This window comes from Crinia signifera, chromosome 9, assembly GCF_055691185.1.
Source record: "Crinia signifera chromosome 9, ASM5569118v1, whole genome shotgun sequence".
NCBI classification, from domain to species: Eukaryota; Metazoa; Chordata; class Amphibia; order Anura; family Myobatrachidae; genus Crinia; species Crinia signifera.
The window spans coordinates 89,683,279-89,711,268 of NC_139225.1; the positions used below are offsets into that span (position 1 = coordinate 89,683,279).

At 46.0% G+C, this 27,990-nt stretch overlaps 1 protein-coding gene across 1 annotated transcript in view; it reads right to left on the reverse strand.

Moving 5' to 3' along the window:
- LOC146035739 (synaptotagmin-like protein 2) overlaps nucleotides 1–27,990 on the reverse strand; it is a 125,101-nt gene that overhangs the window by 38,428 nt on the left and 58,683 nt on the right. The window contains exons 3-4 of the mRNA XM_083159352.1: nucleotides 19,165–19,316; nucleotides 3,756–3,843 (exon numbers count right to left, since the gene is read on the reverse strand). Coding sequence (XP_083015478.1) covers nucleotides 3,756–3,843; nucleotides 19,165–19,316 — 240 coding nt within the window. The remainder of the gene's footprint in view (nucleotides 1–3,755; nucleotides 3,844–19,164; nucleotides 19,317–27,990) is intronic.

Genomic DNA, 27,990 nt, shown 5'->3' on the forward strand with positions numbered 1-27,990 from the left:
ATATATATATATATATATATATATATATATATATATATATATATATAAATCCAAGAGATCTACACACAGTAGTGTAGAAGCAGAGCACTCGCCACAATCACAAATCAGCCTTGTGATAAAAGCAAAAAAGTTTTTTAATCCAACTGGGTCAGCACCGTAACAAGCAAATAAGCAGTATATAAGCCCCGACGTTTCGGTCCCAACATGGACCTTTATCAAGGAGCCTAAAATATACAAACAGTACATCAGATATTTACATTGGATGCACATCATGCTGAAAAAAAGATATGCATATATTCGTGAAAGCAAATATAGTTACGTTTTTCAAAGAGAAGTCACATAGTCAACGGAGCAGGAACAGCCTGGATACAGACAGGGTCAGCCAGCTGATCTGACTGCCCTCTGGTCCGGCTATTTATACCTTAGGATAGGGGGTGTGAGCTGCGCAGCGCCACAGACATGAGTCTGTGTAGCGCTATGGGACTTCCGGTACAACCGGAAGTGCGTCGGCCGGAAGAGGCCTGTGGAACGCAGATCTGAAACGCACATGCTTCCGGGTTTCTCCGGAGCTGTGCGCAGTACATAAAGTGTATAATGTTTTAAAGCACGGATATTTATAAGAAATAAAAACGGCAATAGTGGCTCTTAGGTAGCGGAGTATACTAGATATTCAAACCGTGCGTGTGTTGAATTGAACAAGGTATTAGCCGGATCATTGTAACTATGATCCGGCTAATACCTTGTTCAATTCAACACACGCACGGTTTGAATATCTAGTATACTCCGCTACCTAAGAGCCACTATTGCCGTTTTTATTTCTTATAAATATCCGTGCTTTAAAACATTATACACTTTATGTACTGCGCACAGCTCCGGAGAAACCCGGAAGCATGTGCGTTTCAGATCTGCGTTCCACAGGCCTCTTCCGGCCGACGCACTTCCGGTTGTACCGGAAGTCCCATAGCGCTACACAGACTCATGTCTGTGGCGCTGCGCAGCTCACACCCCCTATCCTAAGGTATAAATAGCCGGACCAGAGGGCAGTCAGATCAGCTGGCTGACCCTGTCTGTATCCAGGCTGTTCCTGCTCCGTTGACTATGTGACTTCTCTTTGAAAAACGTAACTATATTTGCTTTCACGAATATATGCATATCTTTTTTTCAGCATGATGTGCATCCAATGTAAATATCTGATGTACTGTTTGTATATTTTAGGCTCCTTGATAAAGGTCCATGTTGGGACCGAAACGTCGGGGCTTATATACTGCTTATTTGCTTGTTACGGTGCTGACCCAGTTGGATTAAAAAACTTTTTTGCTTTTATCACAAGGCTGATTTGTGATTGTGGCGAGTGCTCTGCTTCTACACTACTGTGTGTAGATCTCTTGGATTTGTATTAAGGGGCATGCTATTGCATGTACCTTCTGCTGGGCACCCCACCGCTGTCTATATTTGGGTGAGAGTGCGGTCTTTCTCTGTTTTCTATATATATATATATATATATATATATATATATATATATATATAACACTTTTATTGGCAAGCTGCTCAATCAGAGGTAATGTCATTCAGGTGCCAACAGGGAGGGGTAAATCTGGTTAGGAAAAAAAAAAGTTTGTATCCCAATTGCACACTGAATGAGAAATATACATATAATAATCAGATAATACAGAGATCTTGGTTGCATATATCTGCAGATATAGGGCTAAGCCCCCAGGCCGTACGACAAGGCATCTCTGTCACTGGGGGTCCCTAACACTTTAGAGGTGCCGTCGTCCCATTCACAGTGCATGACTGGAATCAATATTCTAGTTTATATATATATAGTGTAGTAATTTCTAAACCAATTTTGTCTCCCTTCACCACATGAAGACAGACACACCCCTAATTTTAAAGGTGTACCGTGTAGGGTGGTTTACCACCACTGTTCTATGAGCGTCTTTGTCAAAAAAGTCCCGGTGATTGTACAACAGGTCTCAAGGAAATTCCCTTCTCAATCCACTCCACCATGTAATTTGCGGCACACACATGTAGGGAGAGAGTACAGGGAAAACGGACTAGTGTAGTATGTTCAACACAATTTATTCACACCGCAAACAATAATTAAAATCCGTACAATGTATAAAAACAAATTGGGCTTATCTGGTGGTGATGTACACAACGATTGAAGAAGTCCAGAGGGATGAAATGCGTTGAGAGGGACCACTTGCTATGACTGTGATGGATGGATGACAATCGTTGTGTACATCACCACCAGATAAGCCCAATTTGTTTTTATACATTGTACGGATTTTAATTATTGTTTGCGGTGTGAATAAATTGTGTTGAACATACTACACTAGTCCGTTTTCCCTGTACTCTCTCCCTACATGTGTGTGCCGCAAATTACATGGTGGAGTGGATTGAGAAGGGAATTTCCTTGAGACCTGTTGTACAATCACCGGGACTTTCTTGACAAAGACGCTCATAGAACAGTGGTGGTAAACCACCCTACACGGTACACCTTTAAAATTAGGGGTATGTCTGTCTTCATGTGGTGAAGGGAGACAAAATTGGTTTAGAAATTACTACACTATAGGGGCCCATCTCACCCCTTTTTTCAGATTTACTACACAGAGGGTTCAAAAGAACGAGAACCCACAGGAGAAGGTGCTGCCACCCGAAAGGAAAGAGGGAAAGTGTATACAAGATCCAACACTAGATAGTGTGAAGAATTCTAATATCCACAATCAGGGGATTACCAGCGCTAGTACCACTACAAATATCTATATATATATATATATATATATATGAAAAACGAGTGAGAGGGCGCCTTCTGGTGCAGTATGTTGATTAAATATGGGTCCCTTCACCTTTTCGTGAGAATCACCCCAGATATAAACATAAGTACCGTTTCTAGTGGTCTCCAAACCACTCTAAAGCCCCGTACACACGGGGGGAGAAATATTGCTCAGGAATATATTGCTAGCAATATATTCCTGAGCAATATATTGCCCAGTGTCTCATTTGCATCAGCGACCAGAGATGGTAGCTTATGAAAAGGAACCTCTGCTGGGGGAGGTAATTAGCTGGTATATATATATAAGAAAACTGTGTATCCTTTGGGGTACAAATAGGTCAGCACTCCTCTTTAAGGTGAAGAAAACGTTCCTTATTTATTTGATTCAATATGGTTTCAGGCCACCAGCATGACAACAGTCACAAAACAGCGTTTCTAGGAATAGCGGGACACTGATATAATCACCCATCCATATTTTGGCTGTAACGAGCTGTGTGGCAGTGGTAGCAGTCGACGAATCCGTTTCGGCACAACTTGCCTTCCTCCAGACTGACTCGAGTCAGTCATTATATAAATATATATATATATTTTTTTTTTCAATTAATTCACCTCATTCTTTTTTCTACTTTATTCACCTCATTCTTATCCCCTCTTCCCCTATCCCACTTGTCCACCCCCTAGAGCTTGACTGAAGTTGTGTCTGCACAACTCCATCTTTGTTCAATTATATTATAATCAAGCTGCTCTTATAAATTAGCGCAACTCCTACTAGAAGGAATCTATTCCTTCGTTTCCTCAATAAACTAGGCCTGAAGCATTGATATTACAGCAGCTTGACAGCAGGTCATTCACATTACTACCTACGCGCTTTCTGGAAGGCTTCCCATTTCTTGTTTCTCTCAGGATGTGTTGCTCATGCATGGATTGTATGTAGGAACAGCGCTATAAACAGAAAAGTACTAAAATGAATATTCACCTTGATATTCCCTGATTCACAGGTTCTACACATGTAGGCATGTTCCAGAGACCTTCTGTGATCCCATCTCCTCTTCCGTTTGTTGTACCTGTCCACAACAAGAGAGATTAGATATTTATTAAACTCCACACAGACATAGGCATTCATCCACACTCACTCCACTTATCTAAGAAATAAAGACGCGTACAACTGAATGGGCTTAAAGGGGACGGCTTATTTATTTTGAGCAGGGGCGGCCTATTTGAATCTAACTAAAATTTATGTCCCTGCTCTAACTAAGGTGGCGGGCAAAGAACGGCATGCAAAATACATAACATTGCTGTAAAATAACAAATTAATAAAAATAACAAACTCCGGATCTAAGGGCCTCATGCCCTTAATTGCCAAGGACCGGCCACCTGCCAGCGTCCAAGACAACGGCTCAATTATGAAGCGGACTTTTCAAAAGGGGCCAATTGCCCTTAAGGTCAGGGGGTTGACCGTCTGCTTCTGCCCCTGACCTCGCAAATATCACTAAGGCAGAGCTCACCACTCTGCCCGAGTCATCAAAAAATTGGGCCACCTGCCCTAAATTACAAATGTCCGCATGAATTTACGCTATCCGAAGTAGATGATCGTTAAGGTCCAGATGCGGGCCCACCTGGATCGGTGATGCCCACATCTCGACATCAACCACCAGCTAAGTGCAAATACAGCTCTAATTTAACTACCGTTCTTTCCGCCAAGACAAATAAGCCGACAACAACTAACGAATAAATGCAAACGACTTCTCAAAAACTAATTCTAAATAATAATTGGGGCGGGCGGGAGGGCAACGTTCCTTGAAGCAAGAGACAGAATCTTCTGGAAGCAAGACCATCACCCCATCAGTCTCCACCTCTGACCTCAACCAGCCTATCCTGAACCGTCATTCAAATCAGCCAACCCGTCAATCAAGATAAGCCGAACCCCCGGGCCCAGATCAAGTGTGTGAGCTAAGGATTCCTGCCAATCGCCAGGTGAGTTTATGCTGTTTTCAGCCAGACAAGCTGGCTTCTACAGTCTTAAACTCCACACAGACATAGGCATTCATCCACACTCACTCCACTTATCTAAGAAATAAAGACGCGTACAACTGAATGGGCTTAAAGGGGACGGCTTATTTATTTTGAGCAGGGGCGGCCTATTTGAATCTAACTAAAATTTATGTCCCTGCTCTAACTAAGGTGGCGGGCAAAGAACGGCATGCAAAATACATAACATTGCTGTAAAATAACAAATTAATAAAAATAACAAACTCCGGATCTAAGGGCCTCATGCCCTTAATTGCCAAGGACCGGCCACCTGCCAGCGTCCAAGACAACGGCTCAATTATGAAGCGGACTTTTCAAAAGGGGCCAATTGCCCTTAAGGTCAGGGGGTTGACCGTCTGCTTCTGCCCCTGACCTCGCAAATATCACTAAGGCAGAGCTCACCACTCTGCCCGAGTCATCAAAAAATTGGGCCACCTGCCCTAAATTACAAATGTCCGCATGAATTTACGCTATCCGAAGTAGATGATCGTTAAGGTCCAGATGCGGGCCCACCTGGATCGGTGATGCCCACATCTCGACATCAACCACCAGCTAAGTGCAAATACAGCTCTAATTTAACTACCGTTCTTTCCGCCATATCAGTTCAACTTGAACTGACCCGCCACCAACCTAATTCCAAATACTCCCTGAACTAAACCTCTAAACTTCTCAATGCGTCTATTAAATTCTGAAAAAACAAATCCATCCCTACTAAAGAGAGGTGCACCCCATCCGGCCTGTACAGGGTCTCGTTTCTAAAGGATATGGCCTCGTGCCTGACGACCACTCCGCCCTCTGTTACTATAGCCCTGCCGACTACGGAATTGATCCGCCTACGTACCAAATCAATGGCGCCCGGATTGAGTGCATCTCTCCAAACCCTCCTAGGTATAATTTCTGACCAGAAGAAACGGCAAAATCTCCATTCTCTGATCAGGTCCAGCAATAAATTCCTTATCTCAAATCGAATATTGAGACCGGAATTATGGGTGAGGTCGTTGCCCCCCAAGTGGATGATGACAAAAATTGGGTAACCAAACGCCCTAACTGACTCATCCAAGAGACCCCTCAACGCGGACCACCTCATACCTCTACGCCCCAGCCAACGAATAAATCGCGTCTCAGGGAAACGTTCCGTATCCGTGGTTACCTGGGACAAAGACAACCAATAAATAAATGAATGCCCCACCATCCATATCATATTGGTGTCCAAGCGTTGACCTGTAAGTTGAAATGATATATACCGTTAGAAATTTTTGAAATAATGGCAAACATCTGGCAAAATTTTAAAGGGGGGCCCGGGAGATTCCCTTAAAGGTGATTTTGCAGTTCTATATTAAATTGTTGATAACTAATAGGAATGTGATTTAGGTGAACTATTTAAGACTAATTTGATTATTGACCCACTTGAATTATGTATAATCCCTACCTGTTGTTCCTTATTCCACGGCGGGAGGGGGGTGGGGGGGGGGGTGTGGGTCACCCGATTTGACTTGAGGCAAAAAACACAAATCTTCCACCAGTTGGCTAGAGCCTAATTTAAGACTGGTGATAACACAAAAAATTCCTCAAGGCCCCTCAAACACTAAAGCGTGTTTGGGCGAGCGGCTACTCCTCAAATGGGCTCACTGGACTATGTCGGCCTGATGTATCGCTTAAATGCACCAGACCGCCATCTTCCGAGTGCTCGTATGTCGACCTGAGACCAACCCGCCGCAGCGGCTGCCGAAGCGGCGCCGATACGGAAAGAGTGTGTCCCAAAGTCGGCTGGAGAAAGACCCTGATGCAATATACAGCGCCTGAAAACCGACCTGAACTGGAAGTTAGTAAGGGGGGACCCGTCGATGTGCATCAGCCAGGCCCCGGGCAATTGGGGCCGTAACTCCACGTAAGCCAGAGCCGCCGCCACCGGACAGATCCGGCGGTCGCCACTCCGACCCAAATGGACCCACTGCCCCCTGCCCGCTACATCGGTCTTTGAGCGCTGTATCTTACACCATAAACCGTCGTGGTGAACGTCGACATGGCCGAACAGCATAGGCGAGGGAGATGCCCTGGTTGCGGACACCAGTTCGCCTACTCTGAACGCCCCATGGAAAGCCATGGCAAAGGCCAGCCTGAAAAGTCGAACCTCGTAATCGTTTGAGCAAATTACTCTTAGGGACCTCGAGATTCGACGCAACAAGCCGGCATCAATCGGCCGTCGCCTGTCGGGCAAAACCGGCCTGGCTCTGGCCCATCCTTTCAGCATCCTGGAAAGCATGAAAGACTTGGTGATGTCTCTCTTCCCACCAAGACGCAAAAAGAATGATATGCCTGCCAGAGAGCGTCCAACAAAACTTCTGGACTTACCCTCCGTGTACAGGCTCCATACATAGGCATTAATAAGACGCTTAGAGCTCTTACCTGTGCCACCCTGTTCCAGCATGAACTCGCTCCAGCGCTCCCATGAGGCCAGATAAGCTCTAAATGTAGCTGGCGCTAGCGACCGCAGGGCCAGCTCCTCTACCCCTCCAGAGGCACCTGCCATAAAAAAGATGGACATTGTTCACCATACTTCTGGGCTAACGGCACAAGTTGCCTGAATCTTACCCATTCGAAACGGGACAATGCATCTGCTACTTCATTAAGTACGCCTGGGACGTGCTTGGCTCGCAACGTAATATTGTTCGCCAAGCACATCATCACTATCCGTGCTAGAATACGCAAAACTGGGAGAGAGGTTGACCTTAGTTGTGTAATGGATTGGACCACCCCTAGGTTATCACACCAAAAGACAACCTCCCTGTTTCCCAATTCTGCGCCCCAGAGCTCTAAGGCGACCATTATTGGAAATATTTCCAATAATAGCATATTCTTGGTCATGCCGTCTCGTGCCCAAGATTCGGGCCAAGCCTCTGCGCACCAACGTCCCGCATAAAATGCGCCGAATCCGGACGATCCTGCAGCATCTGTATATAATTCCAACTCTGCATTTGCAACGGCTGGAGCTTGCCATATGCATATGCCGTTGAAATTATCCAGAAACATTTCCCACACTTTCAGATCCCTCTTCATTTCTGAAGATAGACGTAGAAAATGGTGGGGTTTGCGAATCCCGACGGTCGCTCGCTGCAGCTTTCTACAAAATATTTTGCCCATGGGTATAACTCTACATGCGAAATTAAACAAGCCCAATAAAGATTGAGCCTGTCTAAGTGTTAACTTAGCAGCCGCGATGGCATAAGTTATTTCGTCATGTAACCGGTGTACTTTATCTAGTGGAAGTTTACACAGCCCTAGCTCGGAATCGATTTCAATTCCGAGGTACACCAAATCAGTAGTAGGTCCCTCGGTTTTTTCCCCTGCCACGGGAACCCCGAAATCTTTAAATAACTCAAGCGCTGCTTCTAGTAAACTAAGGCACAGGTCAGAACCTGGAGGACCCACCAAAAGAAAGTCATCCAAATAATGAGTAATGCTGTCGACTCCCGACACTTCCTGCAGGCACCACTGCAAAAATGTGCTGAAGCGCTCAAAATAAGCACATGAAATGGAGCAACCCATGGGCAAACATTTATCTATGTAAAAGCCCCCATTTAATTTAAATCCCATGTACTGAAATGCGTTCTTATGCAAAGGTAATAGTCTAAAAGCTGATTCAACATCCAATTTGCACATGAGGGCGCCAGGACCAATTTTTTGAATGATGTCTATAGCATCCTCAAACAAACAATAATTAACTGTGCATAAATCGTCATCGATGGCGTCATTGACAGACGACCCCCTAGGACAAGAAAGATGCTGAATCAGCCTGAACTTTCCCTTAACTTTTTTGGGAACCACCCCAATAGGGGACAAAATTAGTCCCTCAACTGGTGGTGCTGAAAACGGGCCTGCCATGCGACCTAGTTTTACCTCGGCTTCAACTTTTTGTGATATTATGTCAGGGTGTTCCATGGCGGAGCGTAAGTTTCCCTTACTACCCGTACTAATTGGAGCGGAAACAGGTAATTGAAAACCTTCTGAAAATCCGGACTGCAAAAATCTTGCTCCGTCTCTGTCCGGATACCGTTCCAGCCATGGTAACATCCTGACCAATACTATTGGAGTTGGGGCCCTATCCAACGACAGGTGCCGCTGGACCGCGGCTTTGTTTTGTCGTGGACTGAGCCCCACCTCCCCCACCAGATGGAGGTTTTGTGCAATCCTTAATTGCGTGTTGACCTCCGCATCTGATACAAAGGTGCCGAAAACGGCACCGGTTACCCAGGTTGCATTGCCCATTATTAAACGAGTAGCACCTACCATGGCCATGCTTCGTATTACTTCCCTTATTAATATTATTGTAAGGCCTGCTCCCATATTGCCTTACCCACCCCTTATTCTCAGGGGCCCTAATAGGTGTAGCTGATTCGGCAACTTCGCCGTATAATTCTACGTCTTTCTTACCGAAATCGTATACCTCCCGGCCATGCTGCTTCCTCCTAAACTCTTCGTCATAGACCCGCCAACCGGGACCGACGTAAGAGGTGTAGAGTTTATGAATAAGGAACTGGTATCTCACCAGGTTCACATATTCATCTGGATGTGTCTCTAAATAACAGGCCGCAAAAATTAGTATGCCTCTTACCCAATTATTATAAGTACGAAAGGCATCCTCGCTAGCGGGTCCTTTCTTCCTTGCGGCTAGGAGGGCCCGCCTATCTTTGCTTGTTAATGCAAAGATATCTACATATCGCCCTTTTCTGATCCTATCCCTAGCCCTAGGACGCAAACCCCGCTTAACAGCGGTGTTTGCGCATTGCACTGCATCGGACTCGACCGATACGTTAGAGGATCCTGAGCTATGGGACCTATATTCTCTACGCCTTTTCCTCCTTCGTCTCCTCGCGACGCCGTCCGAAGATGACTTATCCTCGGAAGACGTCGATGCCAATGAGGAATCAGAGGTCTCATTTCTGCGCCGTCTCTTACGAGACTTAGCAGCTCTTTTCCGCTTAGCTCTCTTCTCTACCGATGAATCCTCTGACCCCCCACTGCTAGACCCTGCATTATTTTCATCCTCTGACCAGTCAGGATCATTCGTGGACTCACCAGTATCAGTTGATGCTGCCCTCCTTCTTCTACGTTCACTTCCTCCTCGACTTGACGAATGTCCTTCCATGGCTTGTTTCGCGGAATCTTGACCTGTCAATAGAGGTCCGTTAACAACCCCCGACACAGTTGGGACATTCGGCGATACCCTTTCAGCAGGGGAAATGGCATTTCCCCCTCGCGCCGCAGTAATAGTCGGAGCTATCGCTTTGGCTATAAGGTCAGATACTGACTCCAAAGTTGCCGAAGGGGCAGTTTCCCCCTGCCCACCTGGCCCGGTGGTTAACAGAGGAGCCACTGCCGACACCACCGCCGCGCATATAGATGTAAGCGCCGATGTGTCTAATGACACTGTGTTACCCTCTGTGTTCCTACCTGCAACCGCGTCTGCGTATGAGCGACCCGGTTGCGTCCTGGCCCCTTGTGGCGCTATATTGTTCTCCCTAGCTTTTTCCGCGACCAACCTTCTCCTCGCTGCCCTTCTTGATCTGGCGTTAGAATTTCTAACCCCCTCTACAGGATTCATTGCAGAATCACTTTGTTGGTCCCCGTCGCTAGTCTCGCCTTCTCCGTTTGAAACAGCCGAGGGAGCTTCCCCTGGTGGACCGAATTCGCTGCTTTGCGAATCCACCTCACCCGAGTTAGAGCTTGACAATACGGATTCGGCCGAATCCTCGCTATTATCCTGCCACGAAGCTACAGCCGCCTTAAACATTTCAAATTCGGCATAAGTTAACTTATGCCTCATGTCCTCAACAAATTTCCCCCTAGGGTTGACATTAACATTAATGCCACTAGATGGCGCTGCCACATTATTATTTTCTCCCTTCTTATTAGACCTCCTGCTATTTCCCTGTCTTCCAGCAGAGGGCGCTGCAGGCATAGAAGTGCCTGCAACACCCTCTGCAGTATCTCTGGCCGCACCCTTGCGGCCATTTCTAACTCTGGCTGCCATTTCACTCCCAGTGCTCATAGGCACTGCACCCCCTTCTTTGTCCTTATTAAGCGCTCCGGTCCCCCGACCGTCGTGCCCTGATCCCTTTTTTGACACCCTTTTTTTGCTGCCTCTTTTACTGGAAGGCGCACTGTTGTTGCTAGGGGCAACGGGATGTCTATCCCGTCCCCCAGCGCGCCTGCCATTATTTTGAACGAGGGGAGAGGGAGCCGGGCCGGGCTGCATCCCGGCATCCCCCTCACCCCTTATGTCACTGCCTACACGCGCCGCTGTGCCTGCGGCTGGGCGCGACGCCCGGCGCTTACTATGCGCCCGGACGGGGGGAGAAGAGAGCAGCGCTGGTGAAGGGGGAGCCGGAGCAGGCTGTACCCCGGCATCCCCCTCCCCGCTCGCTGCGTGGTACGCTGCGGATACCGCAGCAGACTGTGACCCCCGGCGCCTGCTGACTACTCGGGCGGGGGGAGGAGGGACCAGCGACGGTGCTCCTACCAGACCACCGCGCGATCTCCCCCGCCGCCCGTCGCCATTATAAGTGGGTGTATGCGGCGTCGCGGATTGAGCCCCGCGACGCCCTGCACCAGCCCCACCAACCCTGGGCAATACCTGGGAGGGGGAAAGGACCCTTGTGCCTACCTTTCTCCTGCGTGGCGAAGGGGATAAGCCCCTTACGTCGCCGCGCGCAGGAGGCCTGGCCCTAGCCCTACCATCAGCCTCATCCAGGCTGACATATCTAGTGGGAGCCCCCACAGAACGCTTGGGCCTGGCAGGCATTATAGAATAGAGGGGATAGAACAGATAGAACAGCTGGGGAAAAAAAAAAGGAAAGGTGACAGAAATAAGAGGTATATAATCTAGAGAGAAATAGATGGGTTAAGAAAGGGTTATTGAAGGAAAAATACAGCAATAAAGACAGTATATAGATAATCAACTGAATCTCTGTACTCAACAGTCCAACGTTCCTTGAAGCAAGAGACAGAATCTTCTGGAAGCAAGACCATCACCCCATCAGTCTCCACCTCTGACCTCAACCAGCCTATCCTGAACCGTCATTCAAATCAGCCAACCCGTCAATCAAGATAAGCCGAACCCCCGGGCCCAGATCAAGTGTGTGAGCTAAGGATTCCTGCCAATCGCCAGGTGAGTTTATGCTGTTTTCAGCCAGACAAGCTGGCTTCTACAGTCTTTACATGCCTTATATATTCCACAGGGTGTTTTTTGATGTTACAGTGAGACTTATTATTTTCAACTAGTTCTCAAGCTTGACAATGATTATCCATTATAACAACTTCAGTCAATAAACCTATCAATATGCCGTATTAAGGTTTTTATAAATGCAAGGTAACTAGTTGCAACTAATTAATTAAAAACGGCAAAACACACTATAAACAATGATAGGACTATTTATACTAATGCACTATGACAACAGCACAGTAGTACACAGAATCACCAATACTACAAAAACAAGTCTATTTACAATGGATAAAGGTGAACAATCGTAATATAGGCAAAAGAAATACATTACTGAATTAATATTGATCATCTATCCAGAATTGTGGCCCTAGATGTGAAATCCTTCTGACGAAATTCACAAATCAAAAGGTCAAATTGTGTATATTATAAAGTCATGCGATAAACCCCGTACACACAGGGTGTTGGGTGTAGAGGGCTAAGCAATGTGCTTGATCACTGATCACACAGCACACATCACTGCGCACCTATGATGCACCCACAATGTGTGCTGAGTGATCCGTATGAAGCAGCGTTTTGCAAAACGCTGTGATCTAAACAGGATAGACAGTGTTTGCGTTGTCTATACATGCGTGTGATGGCAACGAGCGGGACCGCAGATAGCCATCGCTATACCCTGGACACACTGAGCATTCTGGGCTTATTTTCTTAGAGATCTAGTCAGATCACTTAGAAAAAAAAACCAAATCGCCCCCGTGTGTACTGTCCTTGAGGTTGAAGCCTCCCAGAATCTCCAGCAGGTGGAGCAGAGGTACAGATATTTGCTGCAGTTGTGCCAAACAGCCGCTATCTTGGTGCCAGGTACTGCACAACTCTGCTACTAAAAGGCACCTTTATGCGTCTTTTTGCCCAATGCGACTAGGATGCATGAGAAGACTTTATTTGTATTGTGACTCTTGTATATCTGTGTGGACTGATGGCTGTGTATTTGAATATTTTGCTATTTCAGTTTCCATTGCGTTACGTACATAGACTCAGGCGCATCGCATTGTGGGTACATGTAAACAGGCACCCAGCACTAGCAGACACACATGACCTGGCAGCTCACTCACACATTACATGGCATATTGAGGCTAGCTGTATGAGAACACAAATGAAAAACAGGCATTCAGAATAATTTAAGAGAACCAGAGTTGGTCAGTTCCAGATTCTCACAGTGTGTAAACCCTTAGGTAGGTCATCAGATGAACAGCTCCCTCCTCCCTCTAGTAGGTGGTTTTATAACCTTATTCGTATATTTTTATATATGGCTCCTAAGCTTTGACATCAAACATCTCAAACTCTTTCATAAACTTTAGCTGGGTACACAATAGACAATATGTCGTCCAGACCATTGAATCGGAAGAACATATGGGGCACATAGTTTAGTTTGTAGCCACTATGTCACACAATAGACAATATGTCGTCCAGACCATTGAATCGGAAGAACATATGGGGCACATAGTTTAGTTTGTAGCCACTATGTCACTGATGAGGCGTCAGCAGTGTCCTCCCTCGGTCCTGCATGCAGGGCGGACAGAAGACATCACAACGGGGACCATGCTGCGGAATGCATCATGGTCTACGCAAGCACTCAATTACTGCCAGAACAGGCAAGTGTGTAGGCACTTGTTGCTGCCTTCATCTCCAGCAGGCGAAGTACAGTAGCGGGGTCCAGCTTTACAGTTACTTCTGCAAAAGCGTAAGGCCCTAAGGGTAAATGGATAAAGAATGTTTCCCCCTCCATAAACGGCTGATGATGGAACTTTTGGACCGCATCTACTTTCGTAAAAGGAGTGCTCTTAACAATACAGAAAAAGGTGTAGAACATTTTCACAAAAGGTTACAACAATCCTAGTGCTTCCGGTCAGTAGTTAATCTAGTTTTGGGAATGTGTTTGAGTCTGAGGGGAGATGTATGAAGCAGTGAAAAGAGCGGAGAAGTGAGCCAAAGGAGAAGCTGCTATGTATAATGTTACAGAATGCATGTGTTGTTACCTCAAATCTGATTGGTTGCTATGGGAAACGTCTCCACTGGAAACTCCTGCACTCATATCACTGCTTCATACATCTACCCCTGTGTACACTACATGGTTTTAGCTACACTTGAATTGATGACTGCCCTTCTGTCTCTCCTTCATTTATACTGAGCAATGGGCGAGCCAGTGTGTTAGATGCTCACACGTCCACATCCACCCGCTCCGACTGGCAGGGAACGTCCCCATCTGTACATTAACAGCGGGATGTACTAAAGGGAAAATTCGGTAAAAAGGAGGTTTTACCGCATTTTCCTATGTATCAATACCCGTCCGCCCCGTTTTCGCGAGGCAGGGTATCACCACCCTCTGGGTGGCGATACCCTATAGAAGCCTAAGGGCTTCTATCGCCGCCCGCCGTCCGCGCGCCCCCCCCCCCCCCCCCGTCCTCCTTTGTCTCCTCCCCCCCCCCCCAGCAGGTGTCACAGCTGGCAGGACATCCGGCTGTAGGAGGGAGGAGGAGACGCAGGGGGACACTGGCAGCCACCGGGATGTGACAGAGACCCCCCGCAGACCACATCACAGGTATCACCGCAACCCGATGCTAGCCGCATATGTTAGTACATTCAGGCGAAGGGCGGCGATGTATATTAATACATCCCGCCCTCAGTCCCTACTGATTGACATACCACCCTCTTCTGGAGATGTGAGAATACTGGTCTCCTAGTTTTTCTTCCTTCCCTTAAAGGGATCCAATCAAATCACTCCCAGCACCCCCCTACTACACATGCGTCACTAGATGCAGGCACAGATAGGACTCAAAGTCATAAACCCGGAAGTCTGATCATCGCAAAGTGTAGTTCTTACCGCGAGAGCTATCCTTTGCTAAAATATTCATGCATATTAATAAATGTAAATTGCATGCAGTGAGCTGTAGGATGGACCATATGCAAAATGTGATGATTGAGGCATCTAGCCCAATGAGGGAGATGTACAAGTCTTGAAGAGTGATGCAGTTAAGAGAGTAAAGTACCGACCAATCTGCTCCTAACTGCCATGTTGTTTAATAAAATGACAGTCGCTGGTTGGTTGGTAGCTGATATCTTTCTACTTCATCAGACATGCACAAAATATAATGGGAGACTTTCACAAAAGGTGTATTTTCTGTGAGCACCTTAAAACATGTGTTGGCAGGCTGCGTATGTCATCATACTGTCAGGCTCACATCAGCACACCTATTATTACCTGCCACATATAGCCACCGAAGCTAATCCACTCCAGGACTTTGCTTTTACCACTTCCTGTTTGTAAGGTCAGTCATATGATATGGGCAAACATAGGAGTGACCGACAACCATAATAAAGCAGAAAGCTGCTGTATGCTCTGGCACAGTCCCAGTCTGTGTTCCTGAACTGGGAGTTATCACTGGGAATGAGAAACTGTCAGTGTGGCACTCCTGACAAGGGTCTGTCTATGGACAATTTGTCATGGAGTGTACAGCAAGAGCTAATACAGGTTACGTAGACACACGTTACAAAAAGGGTATACAAGCAAATTAAAAGCAAATTTTTTTATGCAAGACAGATAGTGTTTCTTTTTGGCCGTATATTTCAAAACAAAACTTTGATTTTGAGTAATTATTTTTTTATTGTTATTGATTTATGTTGCCAAAAGTATGATGCACAACAGGTGGGGCTGATGCAATATGTGCAGAGAGATTTAGATTTGGGTAGGTTATATTTTTTCTGTGCAGGGTGTAAATATTGGCTGCTTTTGCGTGTAGCCAAGTTGCTTGCTTTTTGTTGTACTTAGCAAGCCCATTGCCAATATTAGCCTGAGGAAAATCCTAGATGTACAGCCCTGCCCAAAGCACATGATGGGGATTGCCTACAGTACATTTCCTCTCTAGATTATTTGATTGTGTGTGAATCTGTAATGAGGTGCACTGTGCAAGAGTTCCCTGCTACTTCTTTATTATAGGCTTGCCTACCCTCCCGGAATGGCCAGGAGGCTACTGCAAATCAGGTCTGCCTCCTGCCCCCCACCCCCCCCACCCCAGAAGGTGGGCAGTGCCGTCTTAACAGCAGTGTGGGCCCCTGGGCAAAGCAATGCACTGGGGCCCTTACCCATTCTCCCCTCCTAGGGGTGGGGGGTGCTATCAGCAGCAGCTTTGATGTCCCACGGGTGGCAGGGGGTGCTCTATCTTCCACTCAACATGTAGGACCTGGAGCAGTAACCTCTGCTAATTACTCCTTTACTGCACACGTGGTGGGAGGGAGAACACTAACGTGTGGAAGGGGGCACGGAGCTGAATGAAGGGTCCCTTGTAAATGACTTCCAGGGAGGTAGGGGGTGTTTTATACGCAGGGGAGGGTTGGATAATGGAGTGGGCTTAATATTCGTCATTTTCTGGTGGAAGGGCAGCTTGTTTGACAGCAGATATCGCCATTATCTGGAAATAGATGTCTTAGCCTTGGGGATCAGAGATCAGGAGCCAGAGCAATCCCTTGAGAAAAATGTAAAACTGTACACCAGACGTTTGGAGCTGGAGCAGGGACCGGCTGCTGGAAGGCTGATATCTTTGGTTCTGGGTATGATAGAGACAAGCCGCTAGTGTTGACAGAAAGGGGAGAGTCCCATCTTTTGGAATATACTCTATGGGCCATATTCAATAAGAAAAATTTGCCGTGTTTTATGGCGAGTTTGTGCTATTTTCGCGTTGGAAGGAGCATTTTGCTCTCCAAAAGTGAACCACCCTATTCAATGTGATATTTTTGCCGTCTTTCTAAGTGATTTTCGCCGTGTGTCGCCGTGTAGCAATTCTCCATCTTTTCATGGAGAACTGGAATGTGAGCTTTTAAACTAAAAGTTTTTTTTTTAAATTTTGGTGTAAAAAAATCAGGATTTTTTTTTCTGTGAAGGGGCATGCTATTTTTATTCATGTGCTTATAGCACATGAATATATATTTAATTTAAAAATATATATATTTTTTTTACACAGAGCAGCCAGCTCTCGAGCCGCTCATTAGATATTCATATATTCACTGCACCCGATCATTATATATGCACTATCGGGTGCAGTGAATACTGGGTCCCCGGCTGGCTATAGGGGGGGGGCAGCTTGTGCTGCCTGGGTCCCGGGGAGCCCTCTTCCCCTCCACATATGTTCTGGGGCAGCCAGAGAGACTTTAATCTCCCTGCCTGCCACCGTCCCCCGGCTCCCTGCCAGCTCCCTGCCGCGGACGCTCGTCCTCTGCAGGGGTTAAGACTCGCCGCGAGTAGGAGTGGCAGCGAGCCCTTCGGAACAGGGCGAGTGCATGGTGAGAGAAAAAATCTCTCGCCATGCACAGTGAATTTTTCTCATTGAATATGGCCCTAAGTCAGAGAGAACCTGAGAAATATGACTGGGAATTGCAATTAACAGGTCGGATGTGGACAGCTGCTTTGAAGTTGGATATCTCCAGTTCCCCAGGGCCGATTTTAAAAATTCTGATATCCCTGGAAAAAGGGAATCCTCAGCTATCAGAATAGGGCCATTATACACCTGGGGCCCCTGGGCAAGTGCCCATTAAGCCCATATGAAAAGACGGCCCTGAAGTTGGGCAAGTCTCCCGCTTTCTGCCCAGAGCCCCCGCACCCCCTTCCCCGCTGATTCAACTACCGGAATTCACGGGTCTGTGGAGAGGGGGCGGGGCTAATATGACGCGAGTAGCGACATTTTGCGTCATTTAACCTCGCCCCCTCTCTGCAGGCCTGCAAATCTCTTTTGATGCATGGGGGTGGGGCCTAGTGATATCAGGCTTGTCCCTGCCCCCTCCGACATGTTGTCTCTCCGGGCTTCTCCAGGAGAGGCAACAATAAAGGTATGCAATGAAAGTGAGGGAACATCAGCCTATTTTTTTACATGGGCCAATATTGTGTGTCTAGGTACAAAATACAAAACTGCACAAATGACTAATACAGTTGGTATAGGTATTACCAATGTGACCAGCTGTTTTTTCCATTGTGACTTGTGGAAGGAATTACAATATACAGTACAAGATTTATCTACCTTAAGCCTTTGAGTACCAATGTTGCTGTGAGCGATGTGCAAAATATCCGCTAAAAATACCAGGCTCGCTCACAGCGACTTAATCAATTGACTTCAGATCATTTGCCGGCAATAACTACAGTGATTCATATTCCTTAACTACAGCCCCCCCCCCCATCCACTAGTGCGAGGTACCCCATTAACTCACCCGGCAGGTTAAGGGCGGCTGGACTACATAAAATACAGGAAAACAAGGTATCTAAGGTGAACTAAAGATGCATCCTCCTACATCTATTCTCAATATGCCCAGCAGTGTGAGATACCGGGTATGAGTAAGCCACCAAGTCCTGAGCAACTCAGCTAATGTTGGCTACAAATGCATCTTAGTTACAACACAATGTGTATATACAACTTGTATATTGTGTTTGACTGAGTCTATATAGGGAGCTAAGAACAAAACTTTCTATATAAGTTGAATGAATAAATGAATGGTGTGTTAATAAAAAAATATTTAAAAAAAGTTGTGGTTGCTACGTTGTAGCACTTGATGTTCAGATTAAAAGACTCAGTCGCACACTGATATACAAGTGTAACATATCCGATTAATCAGCACCTTCTCCTCATGCATCCTAGTAACATTATGCTGTGAATATAGAGGCACCTTTGGCATAAAAAGACATAAAAATATACCAGACACTAAAAGAATTTCTCGCAACCTCACATACCAAGAGGGGCAGTTTGGCCAGACTGTAGCAAAGATGTATGAGAGACCAGATCTGTATCTGTAGTTGCCAACTGTGTTGATATTCGTGACAATTTTTTTTTTAAACCCCACGTCGACCTTTTGACTGTCGACCTAACCCATGTCGACCTAATAACCCTGTCGACCTTACCCATTTTGACCTAGACTCATGTCGACCTTCATGCATGTCGACCGAGACTCATATCGACCTAAATGCAGATCGACCTAATGACTATCGACTAATATTGTGGTGACCTAATGATCCATACCCATTTGACCAACCTTTATCAGTGATAGATTTGTGATTCTGTTGTCGGGAACTATTGACATTTGGTAGATACTTGGTACTTACGATGAGCTGGATTCCTTTTCTTCCGAATTGATGCTCTTAGTAGATCGGAACCCTGTAACTCCTCCTGGAAACGACGAGACTTTACATCTTGAAACCACTCTCCAGTCACAGATTTTTTCTTCTTTTCATCTTTGAGTGATCCCTGAAGACGTCTAACAGAAACACAGCCTGTTTAACAGTGCCCAAGACAGGACCTCAGTCCCTAATATTTTACAGCTAAAAACTGATTTGCATTTAAGCTATTTTTTATGTATTTCGTAAGAGATCGACCTACTGCACTCCCTAATTTAAATTAGCTTATATGAATATTGCAAGAAACAAAGAAGTATTTGTGACCATATATTATGACGTGACTGCAGCCAAGTGCTTTTATACAGTTCCTGGGAATGTGGGTTGACTTCTAATATCCGGATAATTGACAGTATGACGAACATAATTTTTTTTTTATTTTTGTAAACTTTTTTATTGTAGCGTAACATCACACAGTATATACATTGATACACAATAAAACGGGATGCGGTCATTTGGTCTACTGCATTATGGTCGACAGTCATTAGGTCGAATCCATTAGGTCGACATGCTAAAAGGTCGACATGACTCTAGGTCGACATGGTAAAAGGTCGACATGATTCTAGTTCGAAAGGTCATTAGTTCGACAGGTCATTAGTTCGACAAGGTCATTAGTTCGACATTGTCTATGTCGACATTCACAAGGTCGACATGGAGTTTTTCACTGTTTTTTGAGCCAACATGTGCCGACAGGCGGTATTTCATGCCCTACCATCCACTAGGGCGTGGTGGGAGAATAAAATAGTGTGCCCGACGCATCGCGAGCGCAGCGAGCGATGCGAGGGGATGCAGTGCACTTTAAACTGTGTCCATGTCGACTGTTTTGACATTCAGGTAAAAAAACAGTGAAAAACCCCATGTCGACCTTGTGAATGTCGACATAGACAATGTCGAACTAATGACCTTGTCGAACTAATGACCTGTCGAACTAATGACCTTTCGACCTAGAGTCATGTCGACCTTTTCCCATGTCGACCTAGAGTCATGTCGACCTTTTAGCATGTCGACCTAATGGATTCGACCTAATGACTTTCGACCATAATGCAATAGACCAAATGATCCCAACCCAATAAAACAATACTTAGATGAAGTCCACATCTATATTACTCATAACAGTATTCATATTTCACAAAGATTTCTTCTATTTTAACTCTTCCTGATGATGTGTGTTAAGGCCCATACACACTTGAAGATTTTCATTTCAAAAGACTTTGCCAAAATCTTTGAAAGATATATCTGTCACCAAAGTAGTGCGTACACACTGAGCTATTTTCCCCAAAGAGCAAGAGATTTTCAGGAGGTGAAAGACTTTGCTGAAAATCTTTCATATAAAAGGCTATTTACATAATGGGCAGGGTTTGTATTCCAAGGGTGGGAGCAGGGGCCATTTTATTCAGTGCATTTCTGTTCTAGGGGCCTGATTCAGAACTGATCGCTAGGTTGTATGTATTCGGAGCCCAGCAAACAGGTAAACGCTACCTGACTCTGCTCCGACTGGGCAAAATCCCGCCCATGTGCACAACTACCATTTAATTTGCCACCGTGCACGTAGGGAGAAATCCATTCACCTTCCCCAGCAATGTATACATTACCGCCACAACAAAATATACATTGGGGGGGCAGTGGCGGTGGTAACATATACATTGTTGACCTGCGCCGGCAGTGTATACATTAACGCCATAAAAATATACATTGATGGCCAGTGGCAGTGGTCTCATATACATTGCTGGTCTGCTCCAGCAGTGTTTACATTAAAAACTATTATCACTATGCGCAGCAGTGCTTAAAGTGGTGAAATTCGCTTCCCTGACTCCCCCCCCCCCCCCCATTATGTCACAGCCACACAGTCAGGAAAAGAATAATGTGGGCCACATAATACCACCCCTGATTCAAATGATGCCCCACAGTGCAAAACAACCCAACACCTAATAAAAACTGAACATTTTGTGCCAAAAATTTTAAGGCATGGCTTTATGGGACAGGGACACAGAAATGCACACAGTAATGCCAATTACACATTATGCCACACACCGTAATGTCCATTATACTATATGCCAAACACGGTAATGCCCATTTCACAATATGCCAAACATGGTAATGCCCATTCTTAATTATGCCACATAAGTGCCGCTTACATACATGCTCATTGCCAGGTATTACATTCTCAGTGCCAGGGGTAACATGCCCAGTGCCAGAGGTGTGCACTGTGTGGGAAAGGAGACAGCAGGGCAGAGCGGTGGGAAACCCGGATGTCTCAGAACAGGTCCGTCCGTCCGTGGCGCGGCTATTTCAAATGACTTGCGAGCCAATCGGTGCTCGCGGCCCGGCAGCTCCTCATTTGTTGCCGTCCCGCGAGCTCTGATTGGCTCACGAGCCGTGAGTTGGCACATAATTTTAAAATAGCTACGCCACGGACGGATGGACCTGCTCTGAGACATCCGGATTTCCCACCACTCTGCCCGGCTGTCAGCTGTTTAGCGATGCGGACGGAGGCGGAACCATTCCACCTCCAAAATAAAACTGATGGAACGCAGTTCCGCCCAGTTCCTGCTCACTTTAACCCTGGTGGGCAGTGGTGCCCATAATATATACATTGCTGGCCTGTGTCAACAATGTATATATTACTGGCTTGTAAGTAACATTGGTGGGCAGTGATGCCACTAAAATATACATTGCTGGCATGTGCCAGCAATGTATATATTACTGGCTTATAAGTAACATTACATTGGTGGCAAGTGGTGCCAGCAATATATACATTGCTGGCATATGCCAGCAATGTATATATTACTGCCTTAAAAATGTAACATTGGTGCCCAGTGGTGCCAGCAATGTATATATTACTGCTTTAAACATAAAACATTGGTGGCCAGCAGTGCCCCCTGCTCTCAGTGCTCTGTGTTAAGCATAGCAGGGGGCGGGGCCAGCAGAGTGTGTTGAGGGTGTGAGGGAGAAGTGCTCCGTGGTGAGCACTGAGCAGGAGGGTGGAACAAGCAGACAGGGACTCGGAGCAGGATGCGTGGAGCTGGCGCAGCAGCACTTGGACAGGGTGAGTATTATGACAGGCGCGGGGCGGTCCGCCGGGCTGAAAGTGGTTAATCTTTCAGCCCGGCAGCGTACACACACAGCGATGATGGATGGTAAACCATCCATCATCGCTACATCTGCTTGTAAAACCAGCAGATGAACCATCTTGCTAGCGATGATGCGCGCACCCGCAATCTGGGGGACATACACACTAGGAGATTTTCAGCTGAAAATCGCTCAATACTGCTGTTTTGAACGATTTTTAGCTGAAAATCGGCAAGTGTGTATGGGCCTTTATGCTGTTGTGTGAATAAATCTTGTTGAATAGGAAATACAATGTATCATTTTGACGAAAAGATACCAATATATGAGGGAAACATCCTTTCAAATCGTGAGTACCGGAATAACCTTCTTTAATTACTACAGTGTATTTATAATCTGTCATGTGAGTGGGGTACACAATAAGAAAATATATCCCATTTGGAATTGTGCCCTAAGGATACCCGTATGTAATAATACTTACACCTGATATTTTAGTAAAGAAGATACAATGAACCTGAGAGAGAGGCTTGCAGATGTGGGCGTCGATCCTATTAGGTGCGGATGATTGGAGCTTGTGAATCATCAGGACACTGGGTGCACTTTACAGCAGACTGAATTCACTCAAAAGTGCTTGCACCTCCATAGGGTTGTGAGCAATTTTAAGCAAATTAGGCCTAGCATAGGGTGCAAGATCGGCTTAATTTGGGTGCCATGGCCAGCATTTAAATGGCACCTCGCACCCTTCGGCGCTAATAAGATCAACCCCCATGCTTTACAATACAAGAATGTATACAGTATTTCTGTTTGGGTTGGGATCTTTTGGTCTACAGCATGATGGTTGACAATCATTAGGTCGACACCATTAGGTCGACATGGGTCTAGGTCAACATGGGAAAAGGTTGACATGGTTCTAGGTCGAAAGGTCATTAGTTCGACAGTCAAAAGGTCGACAGTCAAAAGATCGACATGGGGTTTTGACTGTTTTTTTACCCAAATGTCAACACAGTCGCATCCCCTCGCATCATTCGCTGCGCTCGCAATGCTTCAGGAACTATTTTATTCACCCACCACGCCCTAGTGGATAGTAGGGCATGAAATACCGCCTGTCGGCACATGTCGGCTCAAAAACCAGTGAAAAAAAACCATGTCGACCTTTTGACTGTCTACCTAGACACTGTCAAACTAATGACCTGTCGAACTAATGACCTGTCAAACTAATAACCTTTCCACCTAGAACCATGTCAACATTTGTCCATGTCGACCCTTTCCCATGTCAACCTAATGGTGTCGACCTAATGACTGTCGACCATCATGCTGTAGACCAAGTGACCGCATCCCTTCTGTTTATGGGGTATATTTACTAAGACGGGAGTTCTTCTATTGAAGATGGAATGTTGCCTAGAGCACAAATAAGATTCTACTTCTTATTTATTTAGCACTTTCTAGAATGTAATAGGTAGAATCTAATTGGTTGCTATGGGCAACATCCCATCTTCAACTCCCATCTTAGTAAATTTACCCCTATTATTATTGTTATTATTATTATTATTATTATCATCAGGGGCGAATTTAGGGGTTAGGCCGCCCCTAGGCACAACATTTTTGCCCCCCACCCCCCTCTATTTTAATGTAATCATTATTGAGGTATAAATCATATATATATATATATATATATATATATATATATATATATATTACATACAATTTTAACTGCAGCCCACCTCAAGAATTTTTAAAGCAGTCTGGACTGCTAACTGTATGGAGGACCCGGAGGGAGGATGGCTGGATTGCAGTCTCAGTCAGTCTTTCTCACACTGACTGACTGAGTGCAGGGAGGTTCGCGCTGCTCAGCTCAGCTGCTTTCCCCGCCCATTGGATACACAGCAACCAATAGGCTGTGTTTATACAGCAGCCAATGGGCGCCGGCGGCAGTGAGCCAGAGCAATTCAGCTCACCCAGCGGCGGAGCCGGACGCGCAGGGGGACCGTCGGACCAAGGAGATAGCCGGTGATGTACTGTATATGGCACAGTGGGTGGGCAGCGGCGGGTCACTTGACGCTGCCCAGCCACTCTGCCATGCTGCTGTTTAAAAGAATGTCAGCCTGCTGTGCCGCCCTTGATTGGTGCCGCCCTGAGGCCCGTGCCTCATGGGCCTAGGCACAAATCCAGCCCTAATTATCATATATATATATATATATATATATATATACAACTAGGAGTGACTCTAGTCGCGACACACTACAGGCTGCTACTCTAGAAAGACTACCCTGTTAGTGGGAGACAAAAGGTATGGATAATAGAGAGAATAGAGAGCGCCAAAGATTTCCACCACCTTAAGTACAGTGTTCGAGTCAAGTATGTAAATGATCAGAACATTTTTTGAAAAATTAACATTTTATTAAAACGTTTATGATAAAAACGTGTGGTGTCTCAGTTCTTTTGAAGACGAATATAACCCAACGCGTTTCGTCTTTAGAAAGACTTCATCAGGGGTTTTAAAATAGACACAATGGAAGAATACAAGGGGATGCCTCAAATATTTTCAAAATGTATGATGGAACTCAATAAAATAGAGATCGCAATCTTGAATGTGTGTCAACTTAAAAAGTTTTAAGGGTCCTTGTGAGATGAAGATAATTAGGTCCCAAATTCTTCTAGATATGAAGAATCTTCCAGATGTTGTCTAGGGTAGACACGATGGTATAGATGGGACTGAGTCCGCATATAATGGAGTTGCTGTAAAGTTACCTATATGGTAGCTTTTTTTCTATAGTGATTCTTCCAGATGTAATCTAGGGTAGACATGATGGTGTAGGTGAAACTACTTCCACATAGACAGACGCTGCTGCAAAGACACTTGTATGATGGCCTTGTGCAACAGTGGTTCTGTACAAAAATATCAGAAGGGGCATCAGCAACATCCAATGTGTTCATATATATATAGTGCCACAAGCAGGGGCACACGCAGGATTTTCAGAAGGGGGTTTCCAGAGGGGCGGAGCAAAGCGCACAGGGACGGACACTTAGGTGACCCAGTATATGCCGGGTCAGTTAAAGTATTATAGATAGACCAAATGTATATTAATAATAATAAAAAATAAAAATGATATATATATATACATACATACATACATACATACATACATACATACATATACATACATACATATATATACATACAGGGGCATCAACAGCAGTGTAGACCCCTGGGCATAGCAATGTATTCGGGTCCCTACCGATCCTCCAGCGGTAGGGGTGGGGGAAGCTTTGATGTCCCGCAGTGGTAGGGGGTATTATATCAACCGCTCAGCCTGGATCAGTAATTTCCAATAATTACCCCTTTACTGCACATATGGTGGGAGATGGGGTGGGAGAAAGGGGCATTGGGCCGAATGAAGGGGCCCTGATACATAACTTCCAGGGTGGTAGAGGATGTTTAATACGCAGAGGAGGGGTGTATAGTGGAGTGGGCTTATTATTCATAATTTTCTGGTGGGAGGACAGCTCTCTTGACTGCAGATATCTCCAGTTCCCGGAAATAGATTTCTTAGATTTTAATGGAATTAAAAACTAGCGAATCCCACCAACCAAATGTATTGGGGACTAGGGAATTAGAGTTCAGGAGGAAGAGCAATCTACCAACGAGCATATAAAACTACATATCAGGTGTGCGTAGCTGGAGTAGTAACCAGCTGCTGGAAGGCTGATATCTCTGGTTCTGGGAACAGTAGACAAGCTACTATTGTCCATTAAAGGGGGAGAGTCCCAGCTTTTGGAATATATCCTCAGAAAAACTCTAAGTCAGACAGAACCTGAAATATCTGACTGGGAAAAGCAATTAACAGGCTTGGATGTGGACCACTGCTTTGAAGTCAGATATCTCCGGTTCCCAAGAGCCGATTTTAAAAATTCTTGTACCCATGGAAAGAGGGTTCTTAGACTCCTGGAGGGGTTTCTGGGTACTCAGAAACCCCCCCTGCTTTCGCTACTGACAAGGGTTCCGCAGCACCTGACAATATATACTGTAGATGAGCAAAAATAAATAAATAATGAATTACAGTAAAAGGCAAATTAGGACAAGTACATGGTAAATAAAGACAGCTGCGGCAGGGGACAGGACACTGATGCAATTATCTGGGTGACAGATATATATTCTAGGAATAGCATGAGGAGAGAGAACCCTGCTCCTGAGAGCTTACATTCTAGGATGTAACGCCTAACACACCCAGGGACGTGCAGTCAGGGGAGGCAGAGCCTCCCCTGTCATTAATGATTAAAATAATACAAAGAAGATACTTATGACACTTAGTCTGTGTCATAAGTATTTTCTTTATGTTAATTTAATCCTTTTTATTGTTGCTTGATTTTTAATGTAATTTCAGAGGCACCGAAGGCGGTGCCTCCAGCTGCCCCTTACAAAAGGCTGGAAGCAGGGGGCGGGCATGGGGTGGGGACATGCTGAGGGCTGTAAAAGCCCATTAAAAAAACTAGTAGAAGCGGCACCACTACAAGTGCCGCAGTGACAGGGGCGTGCATTCAGCCCTGTCACTGAAGCCATCGGAAAGCAGCCACCCCCCCCTCCCTCCCTCTCCCCTCGCTGTCGGCACCCGCCCAGCACTGCCATCACCCACCTCAGTGATGGCACCGTACATGCAGGCCAGAAGGGTCGGGACACAGGAGCGTCTGAGTCCGGCGGAGCCTGCTCGTCAATGTGGGCGAGATGCGCTACCTTAGATGGGACAGCTGCGGCTGCTTTAGAACTTTCCTAGCGTGGCAGTGAGGAGAACTGGCTGGAGCGCTGCTGTGAAGGCTGTTCCAGCGGCGGCCGGGGAGGGGGGGGGGGGAGGAGAGAGAGAAGTCCCCGAGCAGCGGTGTCCTGAAGCCCTCCACCCGCCTGTCCCCAGGCCAGGAGCAGCGGTATCCGGAAGCCTTCCACCCGCCTGTCCCCGGGCCAGGAGCAGATGTGTCCTGAAGCTCTCCACTCGCCTGGCCTGCTGCATGGCTGGCCATTGGCTGCCCTGCCAGACATGATGGAGAGGCCACAGTCCAGGCTGCCGACAAAGGTCTTCACCTGTCAATCAATCGACTTGTGTGTCATCACCATGCTGGAGCTGCAGGCCTAGGAGGAGGAGGGTGAGTATGCACTAATGCCTCTTGTCGTCAAATTCTACTCAGTGTCAGCCAGCCATAACCCCCATGGCATCGAGCATTTAAACCCTACGGCAATGAGCATGTAACCCCCATGGCAACAAGCATGTAACCCCCATGGCAACAAGCATGTAAACCCCATGGCAACAAGCATGTAACCCCCATGGAAATGAGCATGTAACCTCCATGGCAACGAGCATGTAGGACGTTAAGTCCTAGTAGAGGCATTCTTTTAAGCAACAATAGTGGGGCATTATGCATCTACACCACACTGCAGGGGGCATTCTGCATTTAAACGACACTTATAGTCCATGAAAGGGCCCAAAATATATTATTACACCATTGCGTGTGTAGTAATACCCGGAAGTGCTGCTGCTGTATCTTTTGCCAAGAACTCAGGGCAATGAGTAATTAGAAACCTTAATATTGGGGCATAATTTGCTAGGGGCATTTTTGTGTGTGGGACATAAAAAGGTGTCAGCGGCATACCTATGTGTGGCATAATGTCCAAATGGGCATTACGGTGTGTGGCATAATGTGCGA